This window comes from Salvelinus fontinalis, chromosome 16 (genome assembly GCF_029448725.1).
Source record: "Salvelinus fontinalis isolate EN_2023a chromosome 16, ASM2944872v1, whole genome shotgun sequence".
In the NCBI taxonomy this organism is placed as follows: Eukaryota; Metazoa; Chordata; class Actinopteri; order Salmoniformes; family Salmonidae; genus Salvelinus; species Salvelinus fontinalis.
The window spans coordinates 11,821,799-11,840,346 of NC_074680.1; the positions used below are offsets into that span (position 1 = coordinate 11,821,799).

At 43.5% G+C, this 18,548-nt stretch overlaps 1 protein-coding gene across 1 annotated transcript in view; it reads left to right on the plus strand.

Moving 5' to 3' along the window:
- Positions 1-7,134, plus strand: part of msrab (methionine sulfoxide reductase Ab) — a 46,134-nt gene extending 39,000 nt beyond the window's left edge. The window contains exon 6 of the mRNA XM_055864392.1: positions 3,674-7,134. Within this exon, the coding sequence (XP_055720367.1) occupies positions 3,674-3,859 (186 nt within the window). The 3' untranslated portion in view covers positions 3,860-7,134. The remainder of the gene's footprint in view (positions 1-3,673) is intronic.
- Positions 7,135-18,548: the final 11,414 nt, after the last annotated feature.

Here is an 18,548-nt window from a genome sequence, read left to right on the forward strand (position 1 = left end):
TTGATAGTGCATGTCAGAGCAAAAACCAAGCCATGAGGTCGAAGGAATTTCCCGTAGAGCTCCGAGACAGGATTGTGTTAAAGGCACAGATCTGGGGAAGGGTACCAAAAGATTTTTAGCAGCATTGAAGGTCCAAAAGAACACAGTGGACTCCATCATCCTTAAATGGAAAAGTTTGTAACCACCAAGACTCTTCCTAGAGCTGGCCGCCCGTTCAAACTGATCAATCGGGGGAGAAGGTCCTTGGCGATGGTCACTCTGACAGAGCTCTAGAGTTCCTCTGTGGAGATGAGAGAACCTTGCAAAAGGACAACCATCTCTGCAGCATTCCACCAATCAGGCTGTTATGGTAGTGGCCAGACGGAAGCCCCTCCTCAGTAAAAGGCACATGACAGCCCGCTTGGAGTTTGCCAAAAGTCACCAAAACACTCTCAGACCATGAGAAACAAGATTCTCTGGTCTGATGAAACCAAGATTGAACTTGGTTTCATCAGAATACCAAGCGTCACGTCTGGAGGAAACCTGGCATCATCCCTACGGTGAAGCATGGTGGTGGCAGCATCATGCTGTGGTGATGTTTTTCAGCAGCAGGGACTTGGAGACTAGTCAGGATCGAGGCAAAGATGAATGGAGCAGAGAGAGTACAGAGAGATCCTTGATGAACACCTGCTCCAGAGCACTCCGAACCTCAGACTGGGGTGAAGATTCACCTTCCAACAAGACAACGACCCTAAGCACACAGCCAAGACAACCCAGGAGTGGCTTCAGGACAAGTCCCTGGATGTCCTTGAATGACCCAGCCAAAGACCGGACTTGAACCCGATCGAACATCTCTGGAAAGACCTGTTAATAGTCGTGCAGCGACACTCCCCATCCAACCTGACAGAGCTTGAGAGGATCTGCAGAGAAGAATGGGATAAACTCCCCAAATATAGGTGTGCCAAGCTTGTAGCGTCATACCTAAGAAGGTACTTCAACAAAGAAAGAGAGAGTACTGAGCAAAGTGTCTGAATACTTATGTAATTCTGATATTTCAGTAGTTTTTATAAATTAGCAAAAATGTGTCACTATGGGGTATTGTGTGTAGATTGACGAGGGATTTTTTTTTTTTGTAGAATAGGGCTGTAACGTAACAAAATGTGGAGAAAGTCAATGGGGTCTGAATACTTTCCGAAGGCACTGTATCTTTTGGGGCTTTTTGCGGTCACTTTGCAGTCTACAAATGCCCCCCTGATCATCTGCTCCAGAACACATTGTCCCGCGGCTGAATGTAGGTGATGGTCCCTGACATAGGGCATCTCTAACATGTCAGGAGCATCATAGTATAATATTATATCACAATGAGGTATTGCTTTCCAAGAAAAAAAATTACAAGATAGTGTAGAGTGCACCGTGTGAAGTTGACAATATACGTGTATATTTTCGAGCAACCTTTATTTGATTGAGTAACGTGTTTTTATTGTAGCAGCATTATTATGGATGCTGTGTGCTCTGTTTAGATATTATGGTATGTCATTTATCTGTGAAGCATTACCCAGAAGAGGACTGGGGGGGTAAAGGAACAGTCCTTTAGCTTGCTTTTGACAGAACCGTCAACCATATTTTTTTTTAAAGATTGCATAAATGACAATGTCCATGGTGAGGGCAAAACTCCTCTAATAATGTCCTACTGGTGACTCAATGTGTTTGTGTGTGTCACTCTCTCTTTCTGCCTCTCTTTCTGGCACTCTGTCTTTCTGTCTCTCTCGCTCTTTCCGTCTCTCTCGCTCTCTTTCTCTCTCTCTCTCTCTCTCTACAGCGTGGGCCTTCCGAAGTAGAAATAGAGAGAATACAGTAGATAAATAGAGAGTGAACCTTTCTTTTTCTTACTCGGTGTGTCACATTTTATTTGTGTCGGGCGCGTCCGTCTCTCTCTAGCGGTGGGGGGGGGGGGGGGGGGGGGGGTCTCTTGCTTTCTCGCTTGACTGGAGCGACGGTGAAGCTCGCTCTCCGCGGTCCTCCCGTCATCACACGGGAGAGAGACGCGCTCGCTCGGCCGTAGTGCCTTTGACAGCCAAGCCTTTCCGACAGGCGTGAAGATGGGCTGACTGGGCTAGCTCGCAATGCAGAACTCACTGGGGCTAGTGTAGCGCTAAGGTGCCCTGCACTCAAAGACTATTCAGTCAGACCCGTTGCTAACACTAGCGCTAGCTGATTCTCCAGCCGCAGTGAGCATTGCGGATCCACTACGGCGTTTTGACACGACGTGACTGCATGCATTCTGATTTATGGGCTCAAAATGGCTGCCGTTTTGTGACTTGCATTAGAGTCAGGCTTGAGAGTGTAGCCTATTCCTTCTCTGTTATCAGGCCATTTCTTGGACATTGTATTCCTCTCATATAAAAGCAAACCTCTAATGTCCTGGGGCTTTCTGTCTTTAATGAGTGGGTAGTAGGCCTATTTATAGTCCGGAAAAGCTGCTCTCCATTGTAAAATATGCAAAGGGTGGGCAATCCCTTTGCAGCTTTTGTTGGGGAATGTGTATATTATAACAGTACATTTGCCATAGGCACATCCTACATTTTATATAAGTGTAATGCTTTTTGACCCTCAACTGATGCGATGTCAGTCCGAAATATCTCATCACAAACCGTTTTGGCCAGCGAGGACCGATGGTCTTGAATCCTGTTTTGAATGTGCTCTGGTTCGAAGTTCTCCTCGGGCTACAGATCTAGGATCAACTTACCTCCCCAAATACTGACCTTAACCACTCCATCAAAAGCAGCCTGTTTTCTGGGGCAGTCAGTGCTTTGATATAGAGAGAGAACCATCACCTCCAGCACCATTCCACTCTATATTCTTCACTGCTGCCATGTGGCTGCAGACTGGTACTGCATGTTGCGGCTTTATTCTTTCTCCCTGACAAATAAGGGACTAATACTGCTCCGTAGCAGTACAATGTCTTTCCGTGGTTTTTGGCATTCTCTCTCCTCCTCTCGGACTTTCCGACGTGTTTCGAGAACGAGGCCAAGAAAACGAGGATGCAAAGAATCAAGGAAGGATGAAGTGATCCCTTGTGTCGGTGAACTATCCAGCACAGCTTAGATGTATTGTTTGTTGGGGTCTCCAGAGTGCTCATCTTGAAATGTATTTTGTGGTGGAAGGAAGCTGTGTGTTTTGCTGCAAAGGAGTAATCCCCCAGCAGGTAGTGTGTTTGAATGCTGCTCTCGAGGTGCTTACACCATGTTGCGACACTTATGGAGAGCTCAAAGGAACCAGAGACTCTTTCATGCTTTGTCCCAGGGCGCGAGGAACAGAGCCAAGTCTGTTTCGTGTGTCAATCAATCACGCTGCTTTCTAAGTCAGAGAGCAGATCCATTATCTTTGAAAACAGTGCACCTGGTTCATGTTCTGGGCATATTGTAGCAAAACATTTCAAAATGTTGTGTCATGGAAAACGAAAATGAGCAGTTTTGCACCATTTCAGATTATTTTCTTACATTTTCTGACTAGTAAACAAAACCTTGAAGTCAGTTTGTAGCTGTTATTAGGGCAATTCCTGACCATGTAACCTGACTAATGCCTCAAAAACGGAATCTAGGATTTTTCCTGGTCAGGTCACATGGTCAGGAGGGAAATCTCCTGGTTCCATTCATGATACATTTCTTGTAATTTGATCTCGTGTCCATTTCAGGTGTTATCTGAGAAGGGCTATGGATCCATCACCACGGAGGTTCTAGAGGGCCAGGAGTTCTTCTACGCGGAAGACTACCTCCAGCAGTACCTGAAGAAGGTCCCCAAGGGCTACTGCTGTCTGAAGGGGACCGGGGTGAGCTGTCCCATCGGAGCTGATTTAGACGATGACAAAGACGAGCTGTGAAAAGAGAGAGAGAGAGCGTGAGCGAGAGAGAGAGAGAGAGAGAGAGAGATGAGAAGAAGGGGAAGAGAAAGTGGATGGATTACAAGGTGGGTTTTTTGCAGATCTGAGTTTGTCGCCATCAAGGTGGAAATCACGCTTTTGAATTTTCCTGCTTCATATAGTCTCTTTATGGCCAAGATAGGAGACTTGTTTGGACAATCTTGACTTTCTATAAACAATCAGCAATAGGTATGGGTTGAAAAATGTTTCCACTCCCTAACGTGTTTCTGAACTCGCTTAGCATTGAGTTCATTTGGCTAATTGGCTAAATCATTTCAAAAGTATTTAGCAATCTGTATGAACGCTCTTGTATACAATGATAATTGTATTTTCTCATTTAAATTGAAGTGTTGCAATTCAATATAGCTCATATCAAGGTTATTTTATTATTATATTGGTGCATGATGCCGTGAGACCTCTTTGTATGCGAGGCTGAAGTACTGATAGAAATCCACAAGATGGCAATAGATACCAACAAACTTAACCTCTCAACAAAACATCTTCAGGATTTCATTCCATCCACTCAATGTGACACCCTCACCCTTTAGGGCTATCTTCCATTAAGAGAGAGATTAGTAACCTTTCCATAGAAGGGATTTGCACGTTGTGGTAGAAATTTTTGACATGTATGTTGGAATCACATCAGTTTTGTCTCCTTCTATTGTCTCATGCTCAGAAACATACACTGACTATACCAAACATTAGGAACACTCTACAAGGTGTCGAAAGCATTCCACAGGGATGCTGGCCCATGTTAACTCCATTGCTTTCCAAAGTTGTGTCAAGTTGGCTGGATGTCCTTTGGGTGGGGGACCATTCTCGATACGCACGGGAAACTGTTGAGCGTGAAAAACCCAGCAGTGTTGCAGTTCTTGACACAGTCAAACCGGTGTACCTGGCACCTACTCCCATACCCCGTTCAAAGGCACTTAAATTTTTTTGTCTTGCCCATTCACCCTCTAAATGGCACACATACACAATCCATGTCTCAATTGTCTCGAAGGCTTAAAAATTTGTCTTTATGTTACGTGCCTTTTAACGGAGGGAGGTGCAGGAATCAGGAGCAGGAGAGCAAGGAATTCCCAGTGGCAAAATAGTTTAATGAGCAGTCCAAAACACAACTACCACATGGGACTGAAACAAGCCCAAACGATGTTGCCACACACACAGGGAAATAAAGCGCATACACACGGGGGAGAAACCTCTACTCCTAAACTCACTACCAAACGGCACAACTGCCGAGAGAAAAGAAACCCCGTGGTGCAGACACGCACCCCTAAATAACGTCACCACAGCAAACAATCCCGCACAAAGACTAGCAGGCAGCGGAGGTAAATATACACACCGAAATCAACTAACAAGACACATGTGTAAACAATACAGACAGACACAAACGAAAAGGAAAAATGGATCGGTGGCAGCTAGTAGGCCGGCGACGACGACCCCCGAGCACCGCCCGAAACAGGGAGAGGAGCCACCTTCGGTGGAAGTCGTGACACTTTAACATGTCTCCTCCCCTTCACCTACACTGATTGAAGTGGATTTAACAAGTGACATCAATAAGGGATGATAGCTTTCACCTGGTCAGTCTATGTCATGGAAAGAGCAGGTGTTCATTATGTTTTGTACACTCAGGCTTATGTGTGAGAGCATCCCTGGTTTTCAGCGAAACAAAATCAAATCGACGTTTATTGGTCAAGTACACAGTTTAGCAGATGTTGTAGTGGGTGCAGCGAAATGCATATGTTACGGGCTCCTTACGATGCCGTAAAATGTTTTTTTTAAAGCACACAGTGCCTCCCGAGTTGTGCAGTGGTCTAAGACACTAGTAGCTGTGCCACTAGAGAACCTGGTTCGTGTCCAGGCTCTGTCGCAGCCGGCCGCGACCGGGAGACCCATGGGGCGGCGCACAATTGGCCCAGCATCGTCCGGGTTAGGGAAAGGTTTGAGCGGTAGCGCACTAGCGACTCCTGTGGTGTGGCGGGTGCAATGCACGCTGACACGGTCGCCAGGTGCACGTGTTTCCTCCGACACATTGGTGCGGCTGGCTTCCAGGTTAAGCGAGCAGTGTGTCAAGAAGCAGTGCGGCTTGGCGGGTCGTGTTTTGGAGGACGCACGGCTCTCGACCTTCGCCTCTCCCGAGTCCATACGGAAGTTGCAGCGATGGGACAAGACTGTAACTACCAATTGGATACCACGGAATTGGGGAGAAAAAAGCACTTGAAATCAAGAACGTCGGGACAAAACCAATTAATAACCCAAATAGCATCGTAACAGTAATCAAAATGCAATCTATACGTATGTACACTGGAAGATTTTAGACAAGATATGCCATACTGAATAAAAATATACATGCAACAATTTCAAATATTTTACTGAGTAACAGCTCATATAAGGAAATCAGTGAATTGAAATCAATTAATTAGGCCCTAATCTATGGATTTCACATGACTGGGAATACAGATGCATATCAGATGCATCATTTTTTCACACAGGAAAAAAAGATAAAACGCATAAAAAATATCTTGCTGCATTTTGTAAAAACAGATCTAAAATGCTAGCTGTGCCAATTGTAATTTATGCTCGTTATCAGACTAATTGTGTGCTTTAGTTGCACGTCTAAACTCAGCAGACAGTGCTCCGACTGATGTGTAGCTTCTTTTAAAGTGCAAGATTAACTTTAAGCAAAACATTAAGGAAATGTAGCTGGCTTTCTATTAGGGCCCTAAACATTAGAAATATGATGGCCATATATAGTTATGCAAAGAATACCTTGCCTTTTCATTGTAAGCTCATTTACTTGTGTGTCTGCCAGCCAAATAGCGTTGCACTTCTATTGTCATCTGATGAAAATGAAGCTATTTCATGTTGAATGTGTTGCACTAATGTATTTTCTGTGAAGGAAAACTGTAGTTGCACGTCCCTTATCACTCTATTGAAGCAAATATAAACACAGTTGACTTTCAATATAAAATGTGACCCCTGTCAATACACAGCTGGACTCACCTGCTCCCGCTTTCTACTGTTGTGCTATTTACAAACAAACACGTGACTGGTTCAACTGTGCTAAGTAAGCTTCATAATGCAAAATAATGTGACGGATAAAAATGAAGTATGTGATCTTTATCTCCTAACGTATTGCACAAGTTGACTGCAGGTATTTGCTTAAAAAATAGCTACACATATGAAATGTATAAAATGTATTGAAAAACTTCAAATAAATATTTTCAACAGTATTGAAAAACCATCCCGTGGCTATTTCCAAATACCCCAGTATACAGTATATGCAGAATACCGCCCAAGCCTAGTATGTTCAGCAGTAGATATATTAGAGTAAGCTATGTCAAGAATCCAGTATATAAATAAATATGTATAAATGTATATGTATAAACAGTATAACTAAATATAAAGTACAGTAGTACAAATATTTGAATGAGCTACAGTATGTCGGGAATGCAGTATTTAAATACTCAGTGTGAAACAGGAAGTGTCCAGTGGTTCAATGTCTCTATGACATGGGACAACAGAGTTGGCTGTGTGGGAGTGTGTGTTTATGAGTATGAGGTGTGTGTGTGATAGCGTGTGTGTGTGTGTTTTGTGTTTTGCATCACCTGGTAGACGGCTAGTGATGGCTGTTCAACCGTCTGATGCCTGGTAATAGAAGCAGTGTTATAGTCTCTCTGTCTTGACACTGATGCGCCTGTACTATCTCTGTCTGCGCCGAGTGAACAGTCCGTGAGGTCCTTAATAATCTACAGAGTGGCCATTAAAGCTGACATCCGCGATAGGCGAAACAAATGTGCCCCTAGGCGCATTTGTTATGGTTTTTGTTTTGAGGAAATGAACATCCAGCATCGTGGTAAAATAAAAACGTAGTACTCTGCTGTTCTATCGCGTGTACAATGATGTTAGAGGGGGGAAAAATGTGTTTGTTATTTGAAGTACCGTCTCTATTGTTGTAATATCGCAAACAGACGTGGCAGTTTCACCTCTATGGATTACAGCTTTAATGGTTCAATTAAGGAAGTACCTCCACAGTGAATGAAACTCTTCCTACATTCCAAGAAGCCACGCTATGACCTCTTACATGATCATACCGCCATGTTGTAAGACTGCTTTTGGTTATTAAGGTTTTATAACATACAATGCCTTCAGAAAGTATTCACACACCTTGACTTTTTCCCCCATTTTATTTTGTTACAAAGTATGATTATCCTGTAAAAAAAATAATAAAAAAATCTACAAAAACTACTCAGTAATGTCAAAGTGGAAGAAAAAAGTCTAACATTTGTAAAACATTAATGAAAAATAAAACACTAATACAGTTGAAGTCGGAAGTTTACGTACACTTAGGTTGGAGTCATTAAAACGCCTTTTTCAACCACACCACACATTTCTTTTAAACAAACTATAGTTTTGGCAAGTAGGTTAGGACATCTACTTTGTGCATGATACAAGTACTTTTTCCAACAATTGTTTACAGACAGATTATTTCACTTATAATTCACTGTATCACAAGTCCAGTGGGTCAGAAGTTTACATACACTAAGTTGACTGTGCCTTTAAACAGTTTGGAAAATTCCAGAAAATTATGTCATGGCTTTAGAAGCTTCTGATAGGCTAATTGACATCATTTGAGTTTTACCTGTGGATGTATTTCAAGGCCTAGCTTCAAACTCAGTGCCTCTTTGCTTGACATCATGGGAAAATCAAAAGAAATCAGCCAAGACCTCAGAAAAAAATTGTAGACCTCCACAAGTCTGGTTCATCCTTGGGAGAAATTTCCAAACGCCTGAAGGTACCACGTTCATCTGCACAAACAATAGTATGCAAGTATAAACACCATGGGACCAGGCAGCCGTCATACCGCTCAGGAAGGAGACGCGTTCTGTCTCCTAAGAGATGAACGTACTTTGGTGCAAAAAGTGCAAGTCAATCCCAGAACAACAGCAAAGGATCTTGTGAAGATTCTGGAGGAAACAGATACAAAAGTATCCATATCCACAGTAAAACGAGTCCTATATCGACATAACCTGAAAGGCAGCTCAGCAAGGAAGAAACCTCTGCTCCAAAACCGTCATAAAAAAAGCCAGACTACGGTTTGCAACTGCACATGGGGACAAAGATCATACTTTTTTGAGAAATGTCCTCTGGTCTGATGAAACAAAAATGGAACTGTTTGGCCATAATGACCATTGTTATGTTTGAAGGAAAAATGGGGATGCTTGTAAGCTGAAGACACCATCCCAACCGTGAAGCACGGGGGTGGCAGCATCATGTTGTGGGGGTGCTTTGCTGCAGGAGGGACTGGTGCACTTCACAAAATGGATGGCATCATGAGGCAGGAGAATTATGTGGATATATTGAAGCAACATCTTAAGACAACAGTCAGGAAGTTAAAGCTTGGTTGCAAAGGGGTCTTCCAAATGGACAATGACCCCAAACATACTTCCAAAATTGTGGCAAAATGGCTTAAGGACAACAAAGTCAAGGTATTGGAGTGGCTATCACAAAGCCTTGGCCTCAATCCTATAGAACATTTGTGGGCAGAACTGAAAAAGCGTGTGCAAGGAAGGAGGCCTACAAACCTGACTCAGTTACACCAGCTTTGTGAGGAGGAATGGGCCAAAATTCACCCAACTTATTGTGGGAGGCTTGTGGAAGGCTGCCCAAAACATTTGCCCCAAGTTAAACAATTTAAAGCCAATGCTACCAAATACTAATTGAGTGAATGTAAACTTCTGACTTACTGTGATGGAAGAATAACATTCTTAAAATAAAGTGGTGATCCTAACTGACCTAAAACAGAGAATTTTTACTGGAATTATATGTCAGGAATTGTGAAAAACTGAGTTTAAATGTACTTGGCTAAAGTGTATGTAAACTTCCGACTTCAACTGTATATCATGATTAGATAAGTATTCAATCCCCTGAGTCAACACAGTGGCAAGAAAAAGTATGTGAACCCTTTGATATCCAGGTAATTCCAAAGGGTTCACATACTTTTTCTTGAAAAGGACTTGTTAGAATCGCTATTGTCAGCGATTACAGCTGTGAGTCTTTCTGGGTCTCTAAGAGCTTTGCACACCTGGATTGTGCAACATTTGGCCAATATTATTTTCAAAATTCTTCAAGCTCTGTCAAATTGGTTGTTGATCATTGCTAGACAACCATTTTCAGGTCTTGCCATAGATTTTCAAGCAGATTTAAGTCAAAACTGAAGAAGACAACATTCACTGTCTTCTTGGTATATCATGACAAAAGGTGAGACCCAGATGCAGACACAGGAGGCAGATGGTTGGAGTCTTACAATGTTTATGAATCCAAAAGGAGTAGGCAAGAGAATGGCCGTATAAAACCAAAAGCTTACCTTGACTTGGAAGAGTTCCAGTGTTGGATAACCATAGCCAGCTAGCTAACATAGCATCACTCTCTGCTTGAGCTGGGTGTTTGAGTAAGCTTAAACTAGCTAGCTGCATTCACAAGCTAAATAAGTGAAAGTGGGGAAAAAATACAATGAAATATAGTTCTCTCTCTTGCTTCTCCTAAATTTTAAAAGAAATGAATTTGTTTCAAACTGTTCAACTATTCTCTTTCTCTCTCTTTGATTAAACTACTCACCACATTTTATGCACTGCAGTGCTAGCTAGCTTTAGCTTATGCTCTCAGTACTAGATTCATTCTCTGATCCTTTGATTGGGTGGACAACATGTCAGTTCCTGCTGCAAGAGCTCTGATAGGATGGAGGACATCCTACAGAAGTTGTCATAATTACCGTTTAAGTCTATGGAAGTGGTTGAGAACCATGAGCCTCCTAGGTTTTGTATTGAAGTCAATGTACCCAGAGGAGGACGGTTACTAGCTGTCCTCCGGCTACGCCATGGTGCTACCCTATAGAGTACTTTTGTGGCTACTGTAGACCTTCATTGCAAAACATTGTGTAAATACAATATTGTTGATCCATCCTCAGTTTTCTCCTATCACAGTCATAAAACTCTGTAACTGTTTTAAAGTCACCATTGGCCTCATGGTGACATCCCTGAGCAGTTTCCTTCCTCTCTGGCAACTGAGTTAGGAAAAACGCCTGTATCTTTGTAGTGACTGGGTGTATTGATACACCATCCAAAGTGTAATTAATAACTTTACCATGCTCAAAGGGATATTCAATGTCTGCTTCCTTTATTTTATTTTATCTACCAATAGGTGCCCTTCTTTGCGAGGCATAGGAAACCTCCCTGGTCTTTGTGGTTGAATCTCTGTTTGAATTTGACTGCTCCACTAAGGGACCTTACAGATAATTGAACGTGTGAGGTACAGAGATGAGGTAGTCATTACGAAATCATGTTAAACACTATTATTGCACACAGAGTGAGTCCATGCAATTTATTATGTGACTTGTTAAGCAAATGTTTACTCCTGTACTTCTTTAGGCTTGCCATAACACAGGGGTTGTATTCATTATTATTATTAATTCATTTGTAAAGAAAAATCTAAAAACACAATTCCACTTTGTTGCTGTCACTCTATGTCACCGTGAATAGGTGTTTTGAGCAATGATTCCTATTCCAATCATATTCCAAGTTCGAACGTTGGCTGGAGCAAAGCGAATGTAGAGGATGGAGTTTTGACTTGTTAACAAGGAAATTAAATAGTTGAAGTGAACCATCCATTTGTAAACTAAATAAGGTTCTTCTTCTAAGTATGTTGGTAATCCCTGCGTCTCTGTTTGAGGGGGACATGGGTGGGGGTTGTGTGTGTGTGTGTGTGTGTGTGTGTGTGTGTGTGTGTGTGTGTGTGTGTGTGTGTGTGTGTGTGTGTGTGTGTGTGTGTGTGTGTGTGTGTGTGTGTGTGTGTGTGTGTGTGTGTGTGTGTGTGTGTCACCCTTTCTGCTCTACAGATGAGCAACACTGGGACTTCTTGCATATGATTTACAGACTGTTTTAGAACTCAGACAAACCTTAATTTCCAAACAGATGTTAGATTACTTGTTGGTTATTACTGCATTGTCGGAACTAGAAGCACAAGCATTTCGCTACACTCGCATTAACATCTGCTAACCATGTGTATGTGACAAATAAAATTTGATTTGATTTGATTATTTGATTTGAGATGATTGAACATGCAAATACACACACATACACACGGATACACACAACAGTGCCTAAAGAGAGAGACACAGACCTCTCTACCAGTGGCGGTCAGTGCCATTTAGATAAGGGAGAATTATTTATTTTTTAATGAGCATGGCCTTATTTCTATTGAATATTGGATGACTGTCATTCATATTCCCTTCACCGAGATCAGTGTAGCATCGATATGTTTAGGCTACTACATGATACTCACATTTTCCCTATACCCATCATGAGGTTGCTACAACCTAGCCTATGAATGAAAGTTTACAACAGAAGTGCACAGGTCGAGAGAAGAATGTGAGTGATCAAGGTGACAGGCAGTGACACATTCAATAACGCCTTGCACACTCTTGCCAGCATCTAGCTGATCTAGGATGTAATCATTTGTCCAACAGTGGCAAACAAGAGTTTCTATTGGACAAATTCAGGTATGTTTATCAATGTCTTGTTCTGTTTGTTTCCGTTTAAGAAACGTTTTTCAACCGAATCAGTGGAATGAATACACCCCTGATCACACGCAGACACAGTTCATTTTCATAGCAGCCACATACAAATAGCACAAGCACTTTGTGCGTTGTATAATTCCTTCTCACATCTACACTCTCCTCCTCTCACCTTTCCCTTCGCTTGTGGACTTCAGTGCACAACACATCAGCTCTCTGTGACCGGGTGAAAGAACCTTTCCATGCCAAACCTTCATATCATAAACGCTACACACAGCCTACATTGTTGTCACCATATTAGCTAACGTCATAGTCAACATTCAGTGCATTCGGAAAGTATTCAGACACTGACTTTTTCTACATTTTGTTACAGCCTTATTCTAAAATGGATTAAATGAATTGCTTTCCTCATCAATCTACACACAATACCCCATAATGACAAAGCGAAAACAGGTTTTTAGAAATGTTTGCAAATATATAGATTTTTATATATTTTTTTTTAAGTATTCAGACCCTTCGCTATGAGACTTGAAATTGAGCTCAGGTGGATCCTGTTTCCATTGATCATCCTTGATATGTTTTTACAACTTGATTGGGGTCCACCTGTGGTAAATTAAATTGATTGGACATGATTTGGAAAGGCACACACCTGTCTATATAAGGAGATGATTGTGGACTACAGGAAAAGGAGGGCCGAGCGCACCCCCATTCCCATCAACGGGGCTGTAGTGGAGCAGGTTGAGAGCTTCAAGTTCCTTGGTGTCCACATCACCAACAGACTAACATGGTCCAAGCACACCAAGACAGTCGTAAAGAGGGAATGACAAAACCTATTCCCCCTCAAGAGACTGAAAAGATTTGGCATGGGTTCTCAGATCCTCAAAAGGTTCTACAGCTGCACCATCGAGAGTATCCTGACTGGTTGCATCACTGCCTGGTATGGCAACCGCTCAGCCTCCGACCGCAAGACACTACAGAGGGTAGTGCGTTTCGGCCCAGTACATCACTGGGGCCAAGCTTCATGCCATCCAGCACCTCTATACCAGGCGGTGTCAGAGGAAGGCCCTAAAAATTGTCAAAGACTCCAGCCACCCTAGTCATAGACTGTTCTCTCTACTACCGCACGGCAAGTGGTACCGGAGAGCCAAGTCTAGGTCCAAGAGGCTTCTAAACAGCTTCTACCCCCAAGCCATAAGACTACTGAATATGTAATCAAATGGCTACCCAGACTATTTGCATTGCCCCCCCCCCCCCGCATGTATATATTACCTCAATTAACCTAGACTAACCAGTGCCCCCGCACATTGACTCTGTACCCCCTGTATATAGCCTCGCTATTGTTATTTTTCTGCTGCTCTTAATTATTTGTAGTTTTTATTTTTATATTTTTATATAATATTTATTGTTTTGGGGGGGGGGGGGTATTTTTCTTAACTTCATTGTTGGTTAAGGGCTTGTAAGTAAGCATTTCACTGTAAGGTCTACTACACCTGTTGTATTAGGCACATTTGATTTGATAAGATCCAACAGTTGAAAGTGCATGTCAGAGCAAAAACCAAGCCAAGAGGTCGAAGGAATTGTCCGTAGAGCTCCGAGACAGGATTGTGTTGAGGCACAGATCTGGGGAAAAGTACCAAAACATTTCTGCAGCATAGAAGGTCCCCAAGAACACAGTAGCCTCCATCATTCTTAAATGGAAAAGTGTGGAACCAACAAGAATCTTCCTAGAGCTGGCCGCCCAGACAACCTGAGCAATCGGGGGAGAAGGTTCTTCTTCAGGGAGGTCGATGGTCACTTTGACAGAGCTCCAGAGTTCTGTGGAGATGGGAGAACCTTCCAGAAGGACAACCATCTCAGCAGCACTCCAACAATCAGACCTTTATGGTTGAGGGGCCAGACAGAAGCCACTCCTCAGTAAAAGGCACATGACAGCCCACTTGGAGTTTGCCAAAAGGCACCTAAAGCCTCTCAGACCATGAGAAACAAGATTCTCTGGTCTGATGAAACCAAGATTGAACTCTTTGCCCTGAATGCCAAACGTCACGTCTGGAGGAATCCTGGCACCATCCCTACGGTGAAGCATGGGGGTGGCAGCATCATGTGGGGGGAGGGTGTTTTTCAGCAGCAGGGACTTGGAGACTTATCAGGATCGAGGGAAAGATGAACGGAGCAAAATACAGAGAGATCATTGATGAAACCTGCTCCGGAGTGCTCAGGACCTCAGAATGGGGTGAAGGTTCACCTTCCAACAGGACAATGACCCAAAGCACACAGCCAAGACAATGGAGGGGTGGCTTTGGGACAAGTCTCTGAATGTTCTTGAGAGGCCCAGCCAGAGCCCAGACTTGAACCCGATCAAACATCTCTGGAGAGACTTGAAAATAGACAGAGCTTGAGAGGATCTGCAGAGAAGAATGGGAGAAACTTCCCAAATACAGGTGTGCCAAGCTTGTAGCGTCATACCTAAGAAGACTCGAGACTGTAATCGCTGCCAAAGGTGCTTCTACAAAGCACTGAGTAAAGGGTCTTAATATTTTTTCAAATGTGATATTTCTATTTTTAGTTTTTTTGTCATTTTCAAAAATGTATAAAAACTTGTTTTTGCTCTGTCATTATTGGGGTACTGTGTGTTGATTGTTGACGGGGAAAAACTATTTAATCCACTTTAGAATAAGGCTGTAACATAGAAAAATGTGGGAAAATCATGGGGTCTGAATACTTTCTGAATGCACTGTAGCTTTGTATTTAACCATTTATTTAACCTTTATTTAAATAGACAAGACAGTTAAGAACAAATTCTTATTTACAATGACGGCCTACCAAAAGGCAAACATAAAAAAAATAGAGGACAAAACACACATCACGACAAGAGAGACACCACAACACTACATAGAGAGACCTAAGACAACAACATTGCATGGCAGCAACACATGACTACTAGCTACTAGAACTAACGCATTAGTAAACCCGCTAGCTACAATCATGCAGTACAGTGTATAGTCAGCAAGCAGTTTAGCAGTTACACCGGCCAGCCCAGTGGTAATAAGTTAATAAAACCAAAAGCTTACCTTGACTTGGAAGAGTTCCATTGTTGGATAGCCATAGCCAGCTAGCTAACATAGCATCCCTCTCTGCTTTATCCGGGTGTTTGAGTAGAATAAACTAGCTAGCAGCATTCGGTAGCTAAGTAAGTGAGAGAGAGAAAAACATTTAAAGAAATACAGCTCTCTCTCTCTTCTCCTTCATTTTTGAATAAATAAATTTGTTCGAAACTGTTGAACTGTTGTTTTTCTCTCTTTTTGAGTCAACTAGTCCACATTTTATGCACTGCAGTGCTAGCTATCTGTAGCTTATGCTTCTAGTACTAGATTAATTCTCTGGTCCTTTGATTAAGTGGACATGTCAGTTCATGCTGCAAGAGCTCTGATAGGTTGGAGGACATCTCCCGGAAGTCGTCATAATTACTGTGTAAGTCTATGGAAGGGGGTGGGAACCATGAGCCTCCTGGGTTTTGTATTGAAGTCAATGTACCCAGAGGAGGACGGAAACTAGCTGCCTGGCTACACCATGGTGCTACCCTACAGAGTGCTGTTGAGGCTACTATGTTTAAGTCAATTGTTTGGTGACGTGAATATATTTAGTATAGTTTTATCAAAAAAGGCAAACTTTTTTTAATGTTTCATATTTTTATGAAATTCACTGAGGAGGATGGTCCTCCCCTTCTTCCTCTGAGGAGCTTCCACTGCTGTCTACACACATTCTAGTTACACCCTCCAGTTCACCCAGACACACACACACACACACATTCATACACATACTGAAGTACTCCCACTTTCATACCGACTCACATCTCTACTCAAACACTCATGCTTACCCTCCAAAGAGTAGAGAAGAGAAATCTAGAGAAAGCTCTTTGGGTGACCGCAGCAGACAGATTTCACCCTACTCTAGTTTTTTCTCCCTCTTTCTCTCTTTGTGTGTGTCACTTCCTGACACCTGTGTGTAGGTGGACCCGCCTGGGGTGCAGGTGCACGCTCTCGGGGCTTATTTTAGTATTGGGCCACAGATTTCTGCATGGGTCTGCATGTAGCTCTCTGCCTCTCTGTGTCTCTATGCGAAGCGTTTGAACCATGAGGACATGAACTATGCCCGCTAGCTCAGAGACATGTGTGGTCGGGCTAACTACCTGTTTGTCAGTGTCTGTACTCGTCTGATAACTTTTGATAAAGCAGACACACACACACTTACACACAGTGTCTCCGAGTGGAATGATTTAATCACACACTGTTGTAGTGTCAATGTCGGTGTCTCAATGAGGCCAATGACATGCTAAAGGCAGCACTGTCGACTTCTCCACACTGTGAGTCACAGTTTATCTGAGCCTCTGGAGGGTTCAGAGGTCGTGATTGGCTGTGTGGCCTCCTCGTTGAAAATGACGAACGCTTAAATGTACTGGGTACTGAGGCTTTGTTAGAGTCAGAATTGAAGGAAGTGTAGTTTGAGTAGATGACCCTGTTCACTTTGGGTTGGGGGGAATTGCTGTAAGCAGCAGGATGGGCAGGATGGGCAGGCCAAGAGTTTACTGGTGATATTAAGGCAGCGAGTGTAACAGCCAAACTGTCCAGGTGCAAATGTCTCTCTTTTTCTCTCTCTCTCTCTTTCTCTCTCTCTCTCTCTCTCCCTCTCTATCACTCTACCTCCCTCCACCGATTCCCCCCCACCCACTCTCTTTCTGTCACACACACTCACGAGATGAAGACACTCAGCAGTTATTTCGGGGTTTCCTGTCTCTTGGTGGCTCAGGCTCACAGGTGCACAGTTGGGCCTCCAGCCAGGCCTAGTGGAGCACGTGTCACTGGGGCCAGAGACAGTGACACACCACACACTGCCCCCCGAGACCATCCATGTGTGTGTGGATGGGTGAGTACGAGGGTGTGTGTGCGAGTATGTGCATGTGTGTGCATGCCCTTGCTCGAGCTTGCGTGTGTGCACGGGTGCGTGTACCCATGTGTGTGTCATGCTCATGCGTGTGTCCGTCTGCATGCATGTGTGGAGGTTGTAGTGCTATCTCCAAGAGTTCAGAGGTCAACCGTCCCAAAAAAGGAGGCAGCTTGTAAAAGCCACCAGGGAAGGCCACCGGCTCCTCCCTCGCCCCCGGGCTGCAGATGCCCAGGCCCACACAACGGTGCGTTTCTTGGGGCGACACAGAGGGCCCGCTGTGCTCCGGAGCTCCAGAGCTGTGACGCTCCGATTAAGACCCGGCGTGCCGGACGGACGGAGAGGGGACGCAAAACACATCTGGCATCCACCGACACACACACATGCACACACGTACATACACACTCAGTCACACACACGTACAAGCATAGTCACACACACACACACACTAACACACGCGCTCATATACGCATTCACGCACACACACAAAACAGGACATAGTCAGAGAGGAGCTGACAACACAAGCGGAAGAGAGGAGCTGAGCAGCGAGGCTGCGTGCGTGCGTGCGTGCGTGTGTGTGTGTGTGGGGCCAGCTTTGTGCTCAGTGCGTGTAGTAATGGCTCCATGACTGCCATGGCATGTCTAATCAAATGGAAAAACTGGTATTTATAGATAACGAATGATAATGGTGCACCTGAGGTGGGTCATGATGATATAGCCAAGCTTTGTCAGGTCAGCACATATAACCGATTGTTTGTCCCTTTCCAAGTCTGTACATCGTGTCGCTGTCGGATGATAACCTTGTAACTGATTTTTTGCCAAATTGAATGTTTTTAAATGTATTGAAAGCAGTAACTCCCCTGAATGCACTGTGAACATTTTATTACTCTAGGACCAAGCAAATGTATTGAAAATAACTTCTGAAGTTTCGTAATTGTATGTTCGAAGACGTTGTGCTTTTGTGAATTTATGTCTTTAAATAGGTTCTAACTTAGAATGTTCTAATGAAGTGATAAAGCCCTCGAAGCTGGTGTTTGGAGGATATATTGGCACAGGTGTTGTTAGGCCCGAGACGAAGTCAACTGTCGACAAACTGTGCCAATATATCCTCCAAACACCGGCTTCGAGGGCTTTATC